The sequence below is a fragment of the Theropithecus gelada genome, chromosome 15 (assembly GCF_003255815.1).
Source record: "Theropithecus gelada isolate Dixy chromosome 15, Tgel_1.0, whole genome shotgun sequence".
Classification (NCBI taxonomy): domain Eukaryota; kingdom Metazoa; phylum Chordata; class Mammalia; order Primates; family Cercopithecidae; genus Theropithecus; species Theropithecus gelada.
In genome coordinates this window covers 81,417,317-81,435,427 of record NC_037683.1, presented here as the reverse complement: position 1 = coordinate 81,435,427, position 18,111 = coordinate 81,417,317, and the positions used below count along the sequence as shown (strand labels likewise).

Here is an 18,111-nt window from a genome sequence, read left to right as displayed (position 1 = left end):
GTAGTTGTATTACATTTACATATGAATGAAAATCTATTATTAGTAGTATTTGATTAATAAAATAATATTTGGGCCCAGGCTCGGTGGCTTATGCCTATAATCCCAGCACTATGGGAGGCTGAGGTGGGTGGATCACTTGAGGTCAGGAGTTTGAGACCGGCCTTGCCAACATAGTGAAACCCCATCTCTACTAAAAATACAAAAATTAGCCAGTGTGGTGGCGGGCGCTTGTAGTCCCATTACTTGGGAGGCTGAGGCAGGAGAATCGCTTGAACCCAAGAGGTGGAGGTTGCAGTGAGCTGAGATTATGCCACTGCACTCCAGCCTGGGAGACAGAGTAAGACTCTGTCTCAAAAACATCAACAACAATAAAAAAAACAATAAATTTGGGCTGTGTACGGTGGTGCACGCCTGTAATCCCAGCAATTTGGGAGGCTGAGGTGGGTGGATTACTTGAGGCCAGGAGTTCAAGATCAGCCTGGGCAATGTGGCAAAATCCCATTGCTACAAAAATAGCCAGGTATCGTGGCACACACCTGTGGTCCCGGCTACTTGGGAGGCTGATGTGGGAGAATCACTTGAGCGTGGGAAGAGGAGGCTGCGGTGAGCAGAGATCATGCCACTGCTCTCCAGCCTGGGTGACAGAGCCAGACCCTGTCTAAAAAACAAAAACAAAAACAAAAAACGCATACAGAGAAAATGCGTTTATACTTCTGAGTATTCTTCTACAATTTCAGACTCCTCCTAAGGAATCAAAGTTTCCTGAGATGTCCAAGACCTTCCTTGATTCTTTTTTGTTTATTTCAAACCAACTACAAAATTAAATGTTCAAACTAAAAAGTCACTCCAATATTTTCTCTCAAGCAATTTAATTTCCTTCATGTGTATATATATATATATTTCTTTTTTTTCCACCAGGGGCCACTGGAAGTAGCCCAAGTGTTCTTGGCTGAAATTCCTGCTGATCCAAAACTCTATCGACATCACAACAAGCTGAGGTTATGCTTTAAGGAATTCATCATGAGGTAAGAAGGAAAACGGCTGGGAATTTCAGTAGAGCAGTGGTTCTCAAAGTGCAGTCTTAGACCAGCAGCTTCAGCATCACCTGAGAACTTGCTAGAAAGACAAAGTCTCAGGCACCTCCAGACCTGCTGAATTGAAATCTCTGGAGGTGTGGCTCAGCAATGTGCATTTTAACAAGCCCTCCAGGTGATCCTGATGCGCACTGAAGTTTGAGGACCACTGCAACAGAGCAACACTACTTGAACTACTAATGAGTAACTAACATGTAAACTATAAAACGCTTTTGTGGCTGGCATCCCGTGTGCCTCACCATCACTTGTAAAACAAGTATCATCATCTTCCTCATTTTGCAAAAGGGGAATCGGAGGTTCAGAGAGAGGAGAGAATTTTACTTAAGGTCACACAGACAGTTGGCAGCAGAGCTGAGCTCAGACCAGGTCTTCTGAATCCAAATAGTCCACATGTCCATCAATGTGCTAATATTCCACTGATGCACTAGAGTCCCAGAGGTTCTTTGCATTGGCAGTCATTGTAATGTTACAAATCTTATATCTTATTTTTTGTAAAAATAGACACTGCCTCAAATTGAGAGAGGCAAGTTCTAAAACCAGGCTTTTCGAAGGTATTATCCTGTAACAGTTCCCCACGTCAGACGAGTCTCATCTCTCTTCCTAAATTCTGCAATGGAGCTGGCTTCAAGAGCAGTCAGTTAGGAGCTGGGTCTTTGGTCGAAGTCTTGTAATTTATTGCAATACAGACAGATATATTGGGTCTCCAATGGCCCTAAAAAAATGAGTATGAAGGATATGATGGCATTTCTCCTATACGAGAAAAGGACTTCAGAAAAATGTGTACCAATATTTCTTTTCATTCAAAACCTTAGAGAAGAATATTAAGTATAGGAATATCTTCACTTGGCAGATGGGGGTAAAGGAGACTAAAGGTTAAAGTTTGCTAAATTCAGTGAAAACTCATCAAAATGCTAGCATTTGTGAGGTTAGAGATATCTCCTTCACAGGCTTTTGTGAGAGGTCCACAACTTTGCTACATATACATGAGACACACTGTGCCCGTCAATGAATCACAGCCACTTGGTAATAGGATGTGTGTGTGGCCTTGTGTGTTTGCATTTGTGCGTGTGTGTGAACATACTCACAGATTATCTTGATTAATGTTTTGATATTTGAATTGTTTCCTGTATTTGACAACAATTCTGACAAAAAAAGTAGATTTTTTTTTCAGTACGTAATACATATTTAAAAGGCTAGAAAATTATTTGGGGAATTATTTTATTATTTCATTTTATTTTGAGACAGGGTCTCACTCTGTCACCCAGGCTGGAGTGCAGTGGCATAATCTCGGCTCACTGCAACTACCACTTCCCAGGCTCAAGAGATTCTCCCCGCTGAGCTTCCCAAGTAGCTGGGACTACAGACGTGCACCACCACACCTGGCTAATTTTTGTATTTTTTAGTAGAAATGGGGTTTCACCATGTTGGCCAGGCTGGTCTTGAACTCCTGACCTCAAATGATCCACCTGCCTCGGTCTCCCAAAGTGCTGGGATTACAGGCATAAACCACCGTGCCAGCCCTATCTTTTATTTTTTTGTGGAGACAGGGTCTCTCTATGCCATCTAGACTGGTCTTGAACTCCTGGGCTCAGAGATTGGGGGCTTTTAAAATTTTTTTCATATATTTTTATTTAAGATTAATTACGGTTGAAGGCTTCCAAGGTTGACAATGCCCCAGGAGCTCTAAAAGGACCTACGAAATGTTTAAAGAGCACTCACTATATTCCAGGCACGATATTAGTTATGGGAATACAGAGATCTGACTTGTTCCTCTGTTCTTGATGACAGGACATAGCTCTGCATGGCTGAATAACACAATGCAGCATACGCACAGAACTTTAAGAATGACTACCTACAGGAATATAGAGATCAGAAAAGAGAAATCAGTTTCAGGCTGGAGTGTTTGTGGGAGGCGTTATGGAAAAACACCACTTAAATCTTGTCTTAACTATATAGGTGGAAGACAGGCACTAGTGGGGAAGAGGGAGCCATGACAGTGACCCTGCCTGATCCAAGGTTTCATTTTCAGCTGTTTTAGTTACCCATGGTTTGAAAGTATTACAATAAGATATTCTGAGAGAGAGAGAGAGAGACCACATTCACATAACTTTTATTTCAGTATATTGCTATAATTGTTGTTAATCTCTTACTGTATCTAATTTGTAAATTAAGCTTTATCATAAGAATGTATGTATAGGAAAAAAACATAACATATGCAGGGTTCGGTACCATCCGCTGTTTCAGGCATCCCCTGGGGGTCTTGGAACCTATCCCCGGGGATGAGGAGGACTGGGTACCAGTGAGTGGAACAGCAGGACCACGAGACTCTGTCAGGAATGCCTCTGATGCACCGGACTCCTCTAAGTCCACTTGGAGCAGCATGTTCTCATGAGCATGCTAGGACAAGGAGGAAAGATTGGAAACACGATAATATCAGTAAATGAGGCTATGAATAGAATTTAAATGCATAAGAAAACTTGTCAAGAGAGTGATTTTCATTTACTTAAGTTTGCCTCAATTTTTTCTACTAGTTATAAATCTTGCAATCTAGTATCTCATGGGTACGATCCTTTCCATGACTCCATCTAGGTAAAATGTACTTACAAAATCCCTACTAAACATGTGTTTCTCATTAGCTCCCAGCCCCAGGAAAAGTTACTCCCAAAAGAAACAGAACCCAGTAAAACTAGTCCCAGGCAAGAGATACAAGAGTAAATGGACTTTCCTAGGATTGGTCCTTTTACAAAGTCATGCATTAGAGTTTCGATAATGATGCTATCATTCTCCCCAGATGGCCTGCAGAAATGTTGGATTTTCAAAATCAAATTCACCATTTTCAATGTTTTTCTCCTGCCCTTTTAATGGTGATTCCACATGGGAACCAGTCCCACCTTTCTCCCCACTGGCTGGGCTGCTGCATTGTTCTAGGAATGCCAGGAGACTGTCAGTGCTTCCCAAACTTCACTGTTCTTATAAATCACCTGAGGATTTGTCAAAATGCAGATTTTGGCCTGATGCAGTGGGAGGACTTTGGGAGGCTGAGGTGGGAGGATTATTTGAGCCCAGGAGTTCAGGACCAGCCTGGGCAACATGACGAAACTCCGTCTCTTTAAAAAAATAGAAAAATGTAGCCAGGCGGGGTCGTGGTGTGTGCCTGTAGTCCCAGCTACTCGAGAGGCTGAGGTGGGAGGATAGCTTGAGCCCAAGGAGGTCAAGGCTGCAGTGAGCCATGATTGTGCCACTGCACTCCAGCCTGGGTAACAGAGCAAGACCCTGTCTCAAAAAAAGAAAAATAAAAATGCAGATTCTGATTCAGTAGGTCTGGGGTGGGTCCTGAAGCACTGCATTTCTAACAGTCCCCAGGTGATGCTGCTGCTGCTACACTGGACCAAACTTTGAGTGGAGAGCCTGCAAAGATTGCTTAATTTCCTCCCTTTCACATTTTCTCCCTATTACCTCTCCTTCCTTCCCTAAGGGCTTAATTTCTGAGGCCATCTTTATCATCATTTACCTCTTTTGTCTTCTGCTTCCTCCCTTCAAAAAAGCAAACATGCTCAAACTGCTGCACTTGGAACCAACTATAGACGTCAATTCATCCATTCATTTGGCAATTATTGAGCTCCTACTTTGTGCCAGGCACTGCGCTGCATATGTGAAAGGATGAAGTCCCAAAACCAGTGGGACAAGGCTGCAGGCAAAACAGTACTGCTGCTCATGATTCATCTCTGTGTGCAAATGCAGCAGTTGGCCTGCCCTCCACTTTATTCCACAGAGATCGGAAGGCATGGGTGAGAGTGTGCTGATGGCTGCACAGCTGTGTAAATTTACTAAAACTCATCAAACTCTACACGTAAAATGGGTGAATGTTACGGTATGTACATCGTACCCTGAATACAGGTGGTAGATGAGGTGCCTCTGTGGCTTAATTGCTTCTCAAGTCCAATCTGGAAATTACAGCTTTTAATGAATAGAGTAACTATTTTTTCACGTTGTTTGCACTGGTATATTTTCTCCTCCACTCTGCTAACAGACAGCAGAGGTGACGCAGAAGTGGAAAATGTTTGGGGCTTGAACAGCTCTCAGGTTTCCCCTTTGGTAAGCTCCAGCTTCTCAGCAGACTTGGACTGTAGATCGATAAGCCCAGATTTCCAAGGTGACCATAAATGAGCCTTCTCTTGCTGAGAGCTCATAGCGGAAATGTTTGCATGCCAGGCCCACTGTGTCTAGTGCCACCACTGGGCAGCAACCTTTCTGACTCAGCTGTAGTGGAAGCAGAAACAGCCATAAAGAATCCTGGCAGCCTGACTTGCTGCAGCCAGCACTCGTCCAGCCAGTCCTGCAACTCTTCAGACTGTTACCAAGCTGGGACCTCAATCTGCTTCTGTCTTTTCCTGCAATCATAAAAAACATCTCAGGTTCAGAAGCCAAGACAGAGAGATTCAATGTTCTATCTTCCTCTTCTGCTCCCCCAAACACCCTGACCATTTAGGTTTTTACATTTTCTCCTTTATACTTATCTGGACTTTCTCATTCCTATACAGACTAAGTGAGGTTAAATTTGTTTTTAATTTAAATAAAAGATAGTAGTACTCATTGGCACCAGTTACAGCTTGCCTTTAAGAGAAGTAGCTTCAGGTATTCCCTGAAAGGGTTCTGCAGCATATATGTGGTCATAGGCTCAGAGAACAGGCTGTTGAGTGGTGGTGTTTTTAAACTGGAGTTGGGGTCTATGAAGAGGAAGGAGAAGGAATTTGTCCGAGTAGCCAAAGGGTAACCAAATGTGTAGAGTGTAGGTGGAAACAGAAGCAGTAGTTTTTAACTTGAGACCAAGGTCATATGCCTGGCTTATACCTGGAAATGGGGAAATGGCTTTCCTAGGCAGTATATATGGCATTGGGGTTGGGAATATGGGCACTCAAGCCAGATTGCCTGAGTTCAGATTCCATTCTGCCTTAACTAGATATGTGACCTTGAGTAAGTTACCTACCCTCGGTTTCCCCAGACGTAAAATGGGAATAATGATTCTAACTATCCCCCTTGTAGTTAATGTCAGAATAAAATCAGTTAATACATGAAACTTAGAATAAGACTTCGTACATACTAAGTGTAACATTATTCATTGGGACAAATGGGGAACTGATGGATTTGAGTGGGAAATAGAGAATTAATCTGACTTAAATACAGAGATTGTCTATCCACGATTTGTCTGTCTTTATAAAGTTTGAATCATAAGACACAGTGATGCCTGTGAGACATTGGCCTGGGAGCAGCAGGATTCTGGGTTTATATCCAACTGTGCTATCCCACAGCCATGTGACTGGACAGGGCACTTCGCCTCTTTGCATGTTAGTTTCATCAGCTATGAAATAAAGAGACTAGAACACAGCAGCTCTAATAGTTTATCATTCTCATATTCGATAGATCAATAAGCCCAGATAGTTCATTTACTTAGACTGGATCTGTCAGGCATAATACCACCACCATGTGCTCTGGCTTTAGCTATGTGCAGAGACTGTTCTGAACATTTGATAAGTATCAACTAATTTAATCTTTACATTAATTTATGGCATAGGCTCTTACCACTCTTATATCACAGATGAAGAAACTATGACACGGAGAGGTTAAATAGCTTGTTTAAAGTTGCAAAGCCAGTAAGTAGCAAAGCGGGATTCAGAGTTGAGCACTCTGGCTCCAGAGTCCATCCTCTTAATTGCCATGCTGAGCTGTTCCCTCTAGTGACTATATTCAGTTGCTAGTAACAGAAGTTAAGAGTAGCTTAAATAAGAAATGTATGTTTCTCTCACATTAAATAAGATTGGAGGTAGTCGATGTAGAGCTGTGTAGTGGCCTCATAAAGTCATCAGAGACCCTGGTTCTTTTCCTCTCCTTTGTCATACCATCCTGGTTATAGTGCACCCATTCTCATGGTCATGATATGGTTGCCAGGGCTCCAGTCATTGTGGCCACATCTAGGCAAGTGTCAGGAGTAGAAATGAGGAAAGAGCAAAAAGATGTGCCCCTTTCCCAGTGACTTCACCTATATTATCAGCTATCCCTACCTGCATGGGAGGCTAGGAAATGTAAGTTTTCAGGTGGCCACACTGCCTGGAGTTCTGCTAGAGAAGAAAGAATGGATATTGAGAAAACAACTAACAAATTTTTTTCTGCCACATTGAGGAACCAATGCGTGGGCTGTGCTGAAAAAGGGGGGCCAAGACTGTGTACAGTGGCTACGCCTGTAATCCCCGCACTTGGGAGGCTGAGATGGGCGGATCACTTGAGTTCATGAGTTCAAGACCAGCCTGGGCAACATGGCAAAACCTCGTCTTTACAAAAAATACAAAAAAATTAGCTGGGTGTAGTGGCGTGCCTATAGTTCCAACTGCTCAGGAGGCTAAGGGGAGAGGATCACTTGAGCCCAGGAGGCAGAGGTTGCAGTGAGCTGAGATCACGCCACTGCATTCCACCCTGCATGACAGAACGAGATCCTCTCTCTAAAAAAAGGGGGCACCAAGAGATGCAGAGAGGGTAAGGGCTGCATGACTACTCTCTCTGTAGGAGACCTTAACTCTATACATGGAGGCCCCAAAATGTTACTGTCATTAAAAGCCAGGAATCCTTTTCCAGAGGTGCAACTTCTTGCCCTTTCTAATCCCTATCAGTCTGGTTTCTGTAGGATTTTGACTACTAGAAAACCCTAGGCATATTCGTTCTAAGAAAATACTTGAATTCAGTGAATTTACCAACAAAGGGAGCATTAGAGGATGTGAGGGAAGTCTGGGATGGTTGTATCACTGAGTGAGAGCAGCACAGATGTTTGTGGACCTAATGAGAATGTTACAGAAAAGACCATTTTTTAAAAGTTGTTTGCAGTGTCATTTTATGATCTTGTGTACATTTTCCAAGAGATATGGCTATTCTCTAGGAGGGATATTTAGCACATGGCCCTCTTTAGCTTAGGGATTTAAATTAACATAGTAGAAATTATTTCAATTTTAATCAAATAAACTAGAGAATATAACCCAAATGACTGAAAGGAAGAAATATAGAAAAAAGGTATAAAATAATTTTATGCATTATAAAAGTTTAAAGACATAAAGTAATATTACTACATAAAATCTAAATTTTTTACTCCAGCTATTAATATATTTGTCTTTATAGAACACCACATTTATTAATTGCTATGTAACAAACTACCTCAAAATTAAGTGGCTTAAAACAAAATTTAATTATTATTGTGGTACATAATAATTTTTGCTTTCCTCATTTCTACTCCTGATACTTGCCTAGGATGTGGTCATGATGGCTGGGGCTCTAGCAGCTGTATTGTGACCATGAGAATGGTTGTGCTATAACTTGGGGTTGGCTGGGCTCAGCTAGGTGGTTTTTGCTTGAAGTCTCTCACTCAGTTGCACTTAGCCAGTGGCTAGGACTTGAATTACCGGAATGCTTCCTCACTGATGTCTGGTGTCTGGGCTGAGAATACTCAAACAGCAGGGGCTCCTCCTCTCTCTAACTCTCCTTCTTTCCACATGGTCTCTCCTACATGACAGCTTTAGGGTAACTAGACTTGTCACAGGATGGTTCAGAATTCCTATAGTACACAGAGAGAGAAACAGAGGCCATATTATCTTTTATTAGCCAGTCACATAGTACCACCTCCACCACATCCTGTTCATTGTGGCTGTCACAAAGAACCACCCACATCTTGATGGGCATATGGGCAAGGTTCTAGGAGAGCACATTATTCTTGTGGCCATTTTTAGCAAATACAATGTGCCACACTCCAGAAGCACCAGTCTGCCTTATTATCACAGCTTCTCATTTAATTCTCCCAGCAACCCTAGGAGATTATATGAGCTTATTTTCCCCATTTTCCAGATGAGAAAATTGAAGATTTTTATGGTTAAGTCATCCTGCTAATGAGTAGCAGCTGGTTTCAACCCCAGTTCTGTCTGCATATAAAGGATTTAACTCAGTCAAGGGCACATGGTAAGCCATCAGTATGTGTTAGCTAACTACTACTACTTCTGCAAGGATTAAGGAGAGTTTAGTTAATTCTACCAAAGTTGTCAGAGTTGACTTCCCCAAATTAGCTGTTAGCCTTGGCAGGCCTCATCCCACCTCCTGTAGTCTGCCAATGTTATAAACTTGGGCCTTGAAGTCATCCTGAAACTGATTTTATTTTATACATGGTGGTACTTGTAACTGTTAGTTAACAAGCAATAAAAAGATAATAATAAGGGGTGATATAGATTTCTCAGGATTCAAAGGCCATATACCTTCCCTTCTATTTCTTCCCTAAAACCTTTAATTCGTAACCTTAGGTATCCTATAATTTGCTTCAATTAATGTCAAACTTAAAAGATAGGTGAAAATCCAGTTAAGGGAGTTCTTTTGGATTCTGTGTGAGTTAAATCAAGTCCTTCTTCTATAGTAGGCTAATTCCATGATGAAGCTGTGGTCGTAGGTTTATTTTTGCCTAGCCAGGTAGCTTTTCCTTGCCACATGCCATCCTCTTCCTCTTTGACTGTCATCCTGAAAATGTGTTCAGTGTTAAGAGGATTTGATAACAATGTCTGGGTATCTCCATAATGTAGCCCAAATCTAGTACCACTATTAGGAAAATAATGTAAGCCATATTGAGCACCCAAATCTTATTCATTTGAAGGATAATATAATTATTACTAATTATTACATGTTAGGAAACATACAGTCATTATTCTATCCCTTTAAGGTTTATTGATTTGTAAGTTCCCTTGGGTAGAAGAGCATAAAACAAAAGACAAGACTTTATCATGTTTAAATAACGTGATTTTCTTCTTTGGCGTGTACCATACTATGTAGGAGACAGGGAAAACACCAGGTTTAACAGTCCACAAGCCAGATAACCATGATGAGTTCTGAAGATTTTCTCTTTGTTTTAATGCTCTGCAGTTTTGCCATGACAAGGCTGGATATAGAACTGTTGTTGTTCATTACAGGATTTATATCTCTCTTCAACTCTATAAAATTATCAGCTGGGGGCAGTGGCTCATGCCTGTAATCCCAGCACTTTGGGAGGCCAAGGCGGGTGGATCACGAGGTCAGGAGATTGAGACCATCCTGGCTAACACGGTGAAACCCCATCTCTACTAAAAATACAAAAACTTAGCTGGGTGTGGTGGTGGGCACCTGTAGTCCCAGCTACTTGGGAGGCTGAGGCAGGAGAATGGCATGAACCCAGGAGGCAGAGCTTGTAGTGAGCCGAGATTGTGCCACTGCACTCCAGCCTGGGCAACAGAGTGAGACTCCATCTCAAAAAAAAAAAAGAAAAGAAAATTATCAGCTGTTATCTCTTTAAATATTGCTTCCCTCTCATTTTCCATTCCCTAGGAGATTCTATTAGATGTGTGTTGGATCTGCCTTATATGTGTATGTCTCTTAACCAATTTTTTCATATATTTTATTTTTTAAATCTCATTGGTGATTTCCTTGGATCTGTCATACATTTAATTCTCCAGTTATGTCTAGTCTATTATTTAACCTTTAACCTGTCCATTGAGGTTTTTCTCTTTTAGCAACAGCATTTTTTATTTTTACTTTTTTTTATTTATTTATTTATTTATTTATTTATTTATTTATTTATTTATTTTGGTGAGACAAGGTCTGGTTCTGTCACCCAGGCTGGAGTGCAGTGGCATGATCTTGGCTCACTGCAACATCCACCTCCCAGGCTCAAGCCATCCTCCCACCTCAGCCTCCCAAGTAGCTGTGACTGCAGGCACCTGCCACCATACTCAGCTAATTTTTATATTTTTTGTAGAGATGGGGTTTTGCCATGTTGCCCAGTCTGGTCATTAACTTGTGAGCTCAGGCAATCCACCCACCTTAGCTTCCCAAAGTGCTAGGATTACAGGCATGAGGCACCACACCCAGCCTAGTGACTGCATTTTTCTTTTTTCTAGAAGTTCTGTTTGGTCCTTTTCTGAACTTTTCCTGGTCTCTTTTTTCATATTCCCTGTTTATTTGTTTTTATCATGGATTGTGTACCTTTTATTTATTTATTTTTTTCTAGTTACACGGTTACTTAGGATTTTATACATTTTATTACCTCTCTATATTAACTTTGGTTTTTCACATTGTTTTATTATCTCTAATTCTTATTGGACTAATTCTTTTGTTTGATGCATAGTTTTTCCTCTTGGTGGTTGGTTTCCTCATATGGTTTATAACTTTTTATTGTGAGCTCATCTTTGGCAGGAGTGGCCCATATGCCCTGATTGAGAATGTGTTCCTCCAGAGCAACTTTATGTTGGTTTGTCTGAGCCGTAGCAATTTCAATAATCTTGGACTGGCTTTTAAGTTATTTACTCACTTTGAAGCACATACAGTCAAGGCATGTACATTTGTAACTTATACCACGTGTGGTGCAAGCCTAGAATTTCCATTTCTCAAGATGACTTTCTTTCCCATGAATGGCCCTAAGCTGATAGCAAGTTTCATTCTGCCTCTCTGGATAGCTTGCAGCATTTTTCTAAACCCCCTTTCATAGATGGGGTAGCTTTTCAAGGCTCTGGACGATATGCAGGTGGTATATCCAGAATCTCCCTTTGCCCTGGCCAAGGCCGGATCGCTAATCTTGTGTGAGCTTTGAAACCCCTTGCCCCCCGCACATAGACCTATATGCAGTCCTAAAATCTTAATGGACAGTCCTACTGACAGCTGCCTTGCCGCCTGCTCCTGCAATCACTCTAGCTTTGATTTTTCTCTTTCTTTCTGGCACCTGGTGTTCCCCTTTCTCTTTCAACAAGTGTTTGCTGTGCTTTCCTAGCACTTCCATATGTGTGTAGCAGGAGGGGGCTGAATGCCATCTGCTCTGTCTGCCATGTTGCTGTAAATCACAGTGAGATTTTGTAAGTATAACAGCTTCCATTCTGCAGTGTCTTGAGTTTGACTCTTAGATCCATCACTTCCTCACAGTGTTATCTTGGGCAAGCATCCTAACATTGCTGAGTTTCAGGAACAAAATAGAAATAAATGCTGACTTTTTAGGGTTGTTGGGAAAATTAAACAGATAATGCTGGTAAAACTTCTTGAAACTTCTTCTGGCACATAGCAAATCAGAGGTTCTCAGTTCTGGCTAGGTTGGCTTCAGTATCCCCTGGGCAACTTTTCACAATTAGACATTTCTGGGCCAGAAGCAGTGGCCCACACTTGTAGTCCCAGCTATCCAGGAGGCTGAAGTGGGAGGATCACTGGAGCCCAGGAGGTCGAAGTTTGCCATGAGCCATGATCACGCCACTGCACTCCAGCCTGGGTGATAGAGTGAGCCCCATCTCAAAAAATAATAAGGTAAAAAAAAAAACACACACACATACGCACAGAGATTTCTGGGTGCTACCCCTCAGCAATTGTGATTCTTTAAGTCTGAGATAAAACCCAGAAATCTGCATTTTGAAAAGCTCCACAGGTAACCCCGGTATGCCACCCAGATTGAAAGCGCTCTTAACGTTATTCAAAAAATCGTAAGTAGTTTCATTGTTCTCAGATTTCTAAGCACTTCGAAGTCATTTATTTCTCCCACACTGATATTTTCATCTCAGATGTGGTGAAGCCGTAGAGAAAAACAAGCGTCTCATCACGGCAGACCAGAGGGAATATCAGCAGGAACTCAAAAAGAACTATAGCAAGCTAAAAGAGAACCTCAGGCCAATGATCGAGCGGAAAATTCCAGAACTGTACAAGCCAATATTCAGAGTTGAGAGTCAAAAGAGGTAAGAACAGGGCAGAGGAGGCCTCTTCCTGGGGGATAAAGGGCAGCACATGGGACCCAGCACCTTGGGGCATGCTCTGCTGCACTTGGGGAGCTGCAGAACCTCCAAAGGGTAGAAGAGGGTCCTGCAATCAGAAAGGCTACCAGAGCGTGATTCATTCTGCCTCCATCCTCCCCATCCTTGCTCCTTGATCTCTCCCAGACACCTTGGTGTTGGTCTTGTGCCCGGGTATTCCCAGGGCTGAAGGATGGCCTGTGTTGGTTTTTCTGTTTGGCTGGTTGGTTTGTATGTTTGTTTTGGCACAGTGTGAAGGGGTCGCAGACCTTTCACTTATTATTTGCTGAGTTCTCCATGACTGATGTCCATTTCTACCGGGTGACCCATCCCCAACCCTTTCTAAAAGGCTAATTGATCTTTCTTGCTTCTGTATGCTCTTTCCCTCTCTTCCCTCTCTTTTCTTAATTTCAGGGACTCCTTCCACAGATCTAGTTTCAGGAAATGTGAAACCCAGTTGTCACAGGGCAGCTAAGAAAAGCCATCTTCATTCGTGGAGACTGTGGCCCTGCAACTCTGCAGAAGGACTCGCTGGTACTTAAAAAATGGGACATTTGCCACCCAGGACTGACTGTATACTCCCCGATCAGCCAGCACTCTGGAAGCTTTGGGATCCAAAGAACCATGGAATTATACCCAAATGGACTCTGACCAGATTTTTGCCATACTAGGGGGTGGCGGGATGGAGAATGGGTACTCAGGCTTGACTGCATATTTATTAAAGTGTGTTTTTTCACAATGTACCAAACAAGGCATAAGCAGCTTCTCCTGCTGACTGGCCAATCACTGCCCATCTGAGAGATGATTTCCTCTGGCCCATATTGAATTTATTGGAGTAACTCAAAATGCCTGAGGAAAAATGGAAAAATTATCCACCAATCAATTCAAACTGAACTTCACTCTTTATAGGAAGGGAAGGTGAAGTTGTAGGAGTACGAAACATTTTCAATAAATCTGCAAAGAGAAGTCTTACTACAATTCTAAAAATCATCATGGTTGGAAATTTGGGAGTAGATTATTTGTGAACTTGTTACCCTTTTGGTAATGGTGGACTAATGGTTGTATAGTTATTTTTGTTTTATTATTACTGTTATGTTAAGTTAATTTAACATGCATTTATAGAGGAATACATTCAAAGCACTGATGTAGGAGATACACGGTACTTAGAGCAGTCAGCCAAAAGTCACAGATACTGCTTTCACTTAAATGGAAACAATGCTCCAATAATACTTTGCTTTTTTTCTTATGTCACTGTTGCATACTATCTATTTTTCTCGTCTCTGGGACCAAGTTTCTTTTTCTAAAGCAATAATATCTCTGTTTTCATTTTAGTACATTGTGCTCTCTGTCAGCATATGTATATTAGCTACAAAATATATTCAACTTTGACTTCTTTTGACAATGTACTTTAGGAAAAAGAGGAACAAAGACATTATTTGAGAATTAAATTATATATTTTTAATATGACTGATGACCTTGACTGATAATAAAGATGTAATAAGAATTGCAAGCTGGCCGGGCGCGGTGGCTCAAGCCTGTAATCCCAGCACTTTGGGAGGCCGAGACGGGCGGATCACGAGGTCAGGAGATCGAGACCATCCTGGCTGACACGGTGAAACCCCGTCTCTACTAAAAAAATACAAAAAACTAGCCGGGCGAAGTGGCGGGCGCCTGTGGTCCCAGCTACTCGGGAGGCTGAGGCAGGAGAATGGCGTGAACCCGGGAGGCGGAGCTTGCAGTGAGCCGAGATCCGGCCACCGCACTCCAGCCTGGGCGACAGAGCCAGACTCAGTCTCAAAAAAAAAAAAAAAAAAAAAAAAGAATTGCAAGCTAAATGTTTCCCTTTGCAACTCATGTTTTGTGTTTTGTTTTGCTGACAACTCATAATGTTTTGTAAAGCACTTCAGAGAGAAGACAGATGCATCATCCTGGCCTCCATCAAATAACAATATCCAACAGTATCTTCTGCAATGTTTAACCCTGGTAGTCATGAACGATGACTTAGTTCGGATATTTCAGAACTTTTTGTTTATACCATCAGGTATGCATGAATTTATAGACTGAAAGAGGACTTTAAAAATAATAATTAAAACTCACCAGTTTAAGTGCTAAACTTTTTATTTTTTAGGTATTTGGGGAAGAACTCTTTTTACAGTATATTATACACCTAACTGCTTTTTAAAATGAGTACACATGACATATTTTAATTCCATATGTATTTCCCTACTCTTTGGGAGACACTGGGTTGAGACCAAGGTCAAAAAACATTGTAACTGCCCTCCAAATCATCTCCGTTCCTTGAGGAAGATCATATACATGTGTAGTAGCCACAGTACAAAATAGACTAGAACAGAGCCCATAGCATGTAACCTTTTCCTGACTAACTCAAGGATGGCCATTTATACCATCAACACCTATTATATTAGATTCTGCCCTATAACAATAAGGGTTAGATGCTAAGTTATGTAATCCTGGACCTTAACTCTAATAGCCATAATAACCCTAGTAACCTAGAATATTCCTGATTAAATATCCCCTGCTTTTAGATACCTGGGGTCCATTTGGGTTTGTTTTTTGCAATCTCTTTTGTGCTACAATAGGTATATTTGCTTCATGAGCGCAGGAACACGTTTACTGCTGCATTCTTATCCCCTAACCTCACACTCAAACACAAAGAAGATACCCAATAAATATTTGTTGATTCACTAAATGAATGAATGATGAGTAGACCTGCTTCTAGAAGTGCACTGACCAATAAGAAAGTAAGGCAAGCCACATATATAATTTTTAAAATTCTAGTAGCCATATTAAAAATAATAATAGGCCAAGTGCCGTGGCTCATACCTGTAATACCAGCAATTTGGAAGACCAAGGTGGGCAGATCATTTGAGCCCAGGAGTTTGAGACCAGCCTGGGCAACATGGCTAACCCCATCTCTACCAAAAAAATATAAAAATTAACCAAGTGTGGTGGCATGTGCCTGTAGTCCCAGCTACTTGGGAGGCTAAGGTGGGAGGATCACTTGAGCCCAGAAGGTTGAGGCTGCAGTAAGCCATGATCGTGTCACTGCACTCCAGCCTGGGTGACAGAGTTAGACCCTGTCTCAAAAAATAATCATCATCATAAAAAGAAACCAGCAAAATTAACTTTACTAGTATATTTAACCCAATATATATAAAATATTATTTCAATATGCTGCCACTATAAAAAATTATTTTACAGTCTTTTTTTTCCATATTAAGTCTTCAAAAATCTGATGTGTAGTTTATACTTACAGCACATTGCAGTTAGGACTGGCCACATTTTAAGTGCTCAATAGCTAGATGGGGCTACTGGCTACCATACTGGATAGTGCCATTCTAGAAGCTTTCAGCTTTTTTAACTTGATGCCTCTGATTTGTGGGCACAGAATATAGATAACCAAAGAAGTGGGACTAGTGTCTAAAGTAAGAATGATAGAGTATAATTGAGAGCCCCACGAGCCTACCTAGGAGAGAGACTTGTGGGGTTGGAGAATAAGGATTTGTCAATATTGGCTCTAGCTATTCACACTCTTTCTGGGCTAACTCCCAGATAGTTTCTCAACTCCAGATAGTTAAGTGGGGAGCATGGCTGCACTTTTTAAAGTGATGGCATAAAAAAAGATATTGAACGTTGGTGCTCTGATTATATATTCACAATGCAGTTAGAAAAGAAGCATTTTAAGAATCTCTAAGAGTAAAGCAAATTAGTACCTTTGTTTCCTGAAAATTAAAGAAACTTGATATGCCATGTTAGCCCTCTTCATTTTATTTGGAAAACTCTTCTGTGAAAGCTCATTAGAGAAAATCTTCTGATTAGCTTCATGCCTCCCCTCCTTCAGCAAGGTCAAAGGTGCAGTTGTCACTATCACAGAAGAACCTCACGAAAATTAAACATGAACATACTGCACAGATCTGATTGGGTTTGTCATGCCACACATTGTTTTAAATTCCATAATTCTATTCTATAAAGAGTGTTTTCCATGGCAATAGATCTGTTTTCAAAAGAAAACAAAATTTAGAGTTGCCATTGGTAATTGTGGTTGCAAGTATGCTTTCAAAGACCAGGAACTTTTGTTTTGCTTTGAATGTATTTTTTTCTTCTTCTTCTTTTTGAGATGGAGTCTTGCTCTGTTGTCCAGGCTGGAGTGCAGTGGCGCCATCTCCACTCACTGCAAGCCTTCTGGGTTCACGCCATTCTCCTGCCTCAGCCTCCCGAGTAGCTGGGACTACAGGCGCCCGCCACCACGCCTGCCTAACTTTTTGTATTTTTTAGTAGAGACGGTTTTACTGTGTTAGCCAGGATGGTCTCAATCTCCTGACCTCATGGTCCACCCGCCTTGGCCTCCCAAAGTGCTGGGATTACAGGCGTGAGCCCCCGCGCCCAGTCTTGAATGCATTTTTAAATGTTTGTTATCTCAAATGCTGTAAAACTATTACTGATTATGTATCATTTTGCAAACAAACCTAAAGGTTATAAATATATTCTTAGAATTCAGGGTATGGCCGGGGTATGAACGTCCTGTATTTTTGTGTATGTGTGTGCTTAAAGCAATACTTCCCATTGCCTTAGATAGGTAGGATTCAACTGGCAATCTTTTTTTTCATAAGTGATAGAAAACCAAAGTCAAATTGGCATTTTTAAAGGGGGTGGTAGAGTTTAGTAGTTCACTTAGCAGAATAATTCAGAGATAGCATTGATTCAGACCCAGCTTGATTCAAAATCATGTCCTAAGTCCATTTTCCATCTCTGCTTCCTCTTCGTTGGCACTCACCCTCAGGCTTTCAGCAGTGCTCCCTGGAAATTCTGGGCTCATCCATCATGGCATTAGCAGCCCTGAGCTTCACAATCCCATACCACCACTCCCCACAAAGAAGACAGCTTCTGTGTCCCAGAATTCCCAATGGAATTCCTTGGGTTCACTCTGATTAGAATGGCTCATGCTAACCAAGGTTCTTCCCTCAAGCTACAAGTTGGGTCAATACTGAAACCATATGGCTGACAATAGGGGGACTGGGAGTTCCTTGGAGAATCAAGAAGGGGAAAGACAGTTAAACCACAAGGCTCACTACAGGAGATTTTGCTTTAAAGCAGATGCAGTCAGAAAAAATTTATGTAGAGGCAAAGATTACAATCTAATTCATATAATATTCACCATCACTGGCCTTGTAGGACCATCCCCAGTA

The 18,111-nt window shown here is 41.5% G+C and overlaps 1 protein-coding gene across 3 annotated transcripts in view; it reads left to right on the top strand.

Annotated features, from left to right (window-relative positions):
* Positions 1-14,417, top strand: part of DOCK8 (dedicator of cytokinesis 8) — a 237,404-nt gene extending 222,987 nt beyond the window's left edge. For all 3 annotated transcript variants that reach the window (XM_025360064.1, XM_025360066.1, XM_025360065.1), the window contains 3 exons: positions 919-1,025; positions 12,680-12,850; positions 13,319-14,417. In XM_025360064.1, the coding sequence (XP_025215849.1) occupies positions 919-1,025; positions 12,680-12,850; positions 13,319-13,379 (339 nt within the window). In that variant the 3' untranslated portion in view covers positions 13,380-14,417. The remainder of the gene's footprint in view (positions 1-918; positions 1,026-12,679; positions 12,851-13,318) is intronic.
* The last annotated feature ends 3,694 nt before the right edge of the window (positions 14,418-18,111 follow it).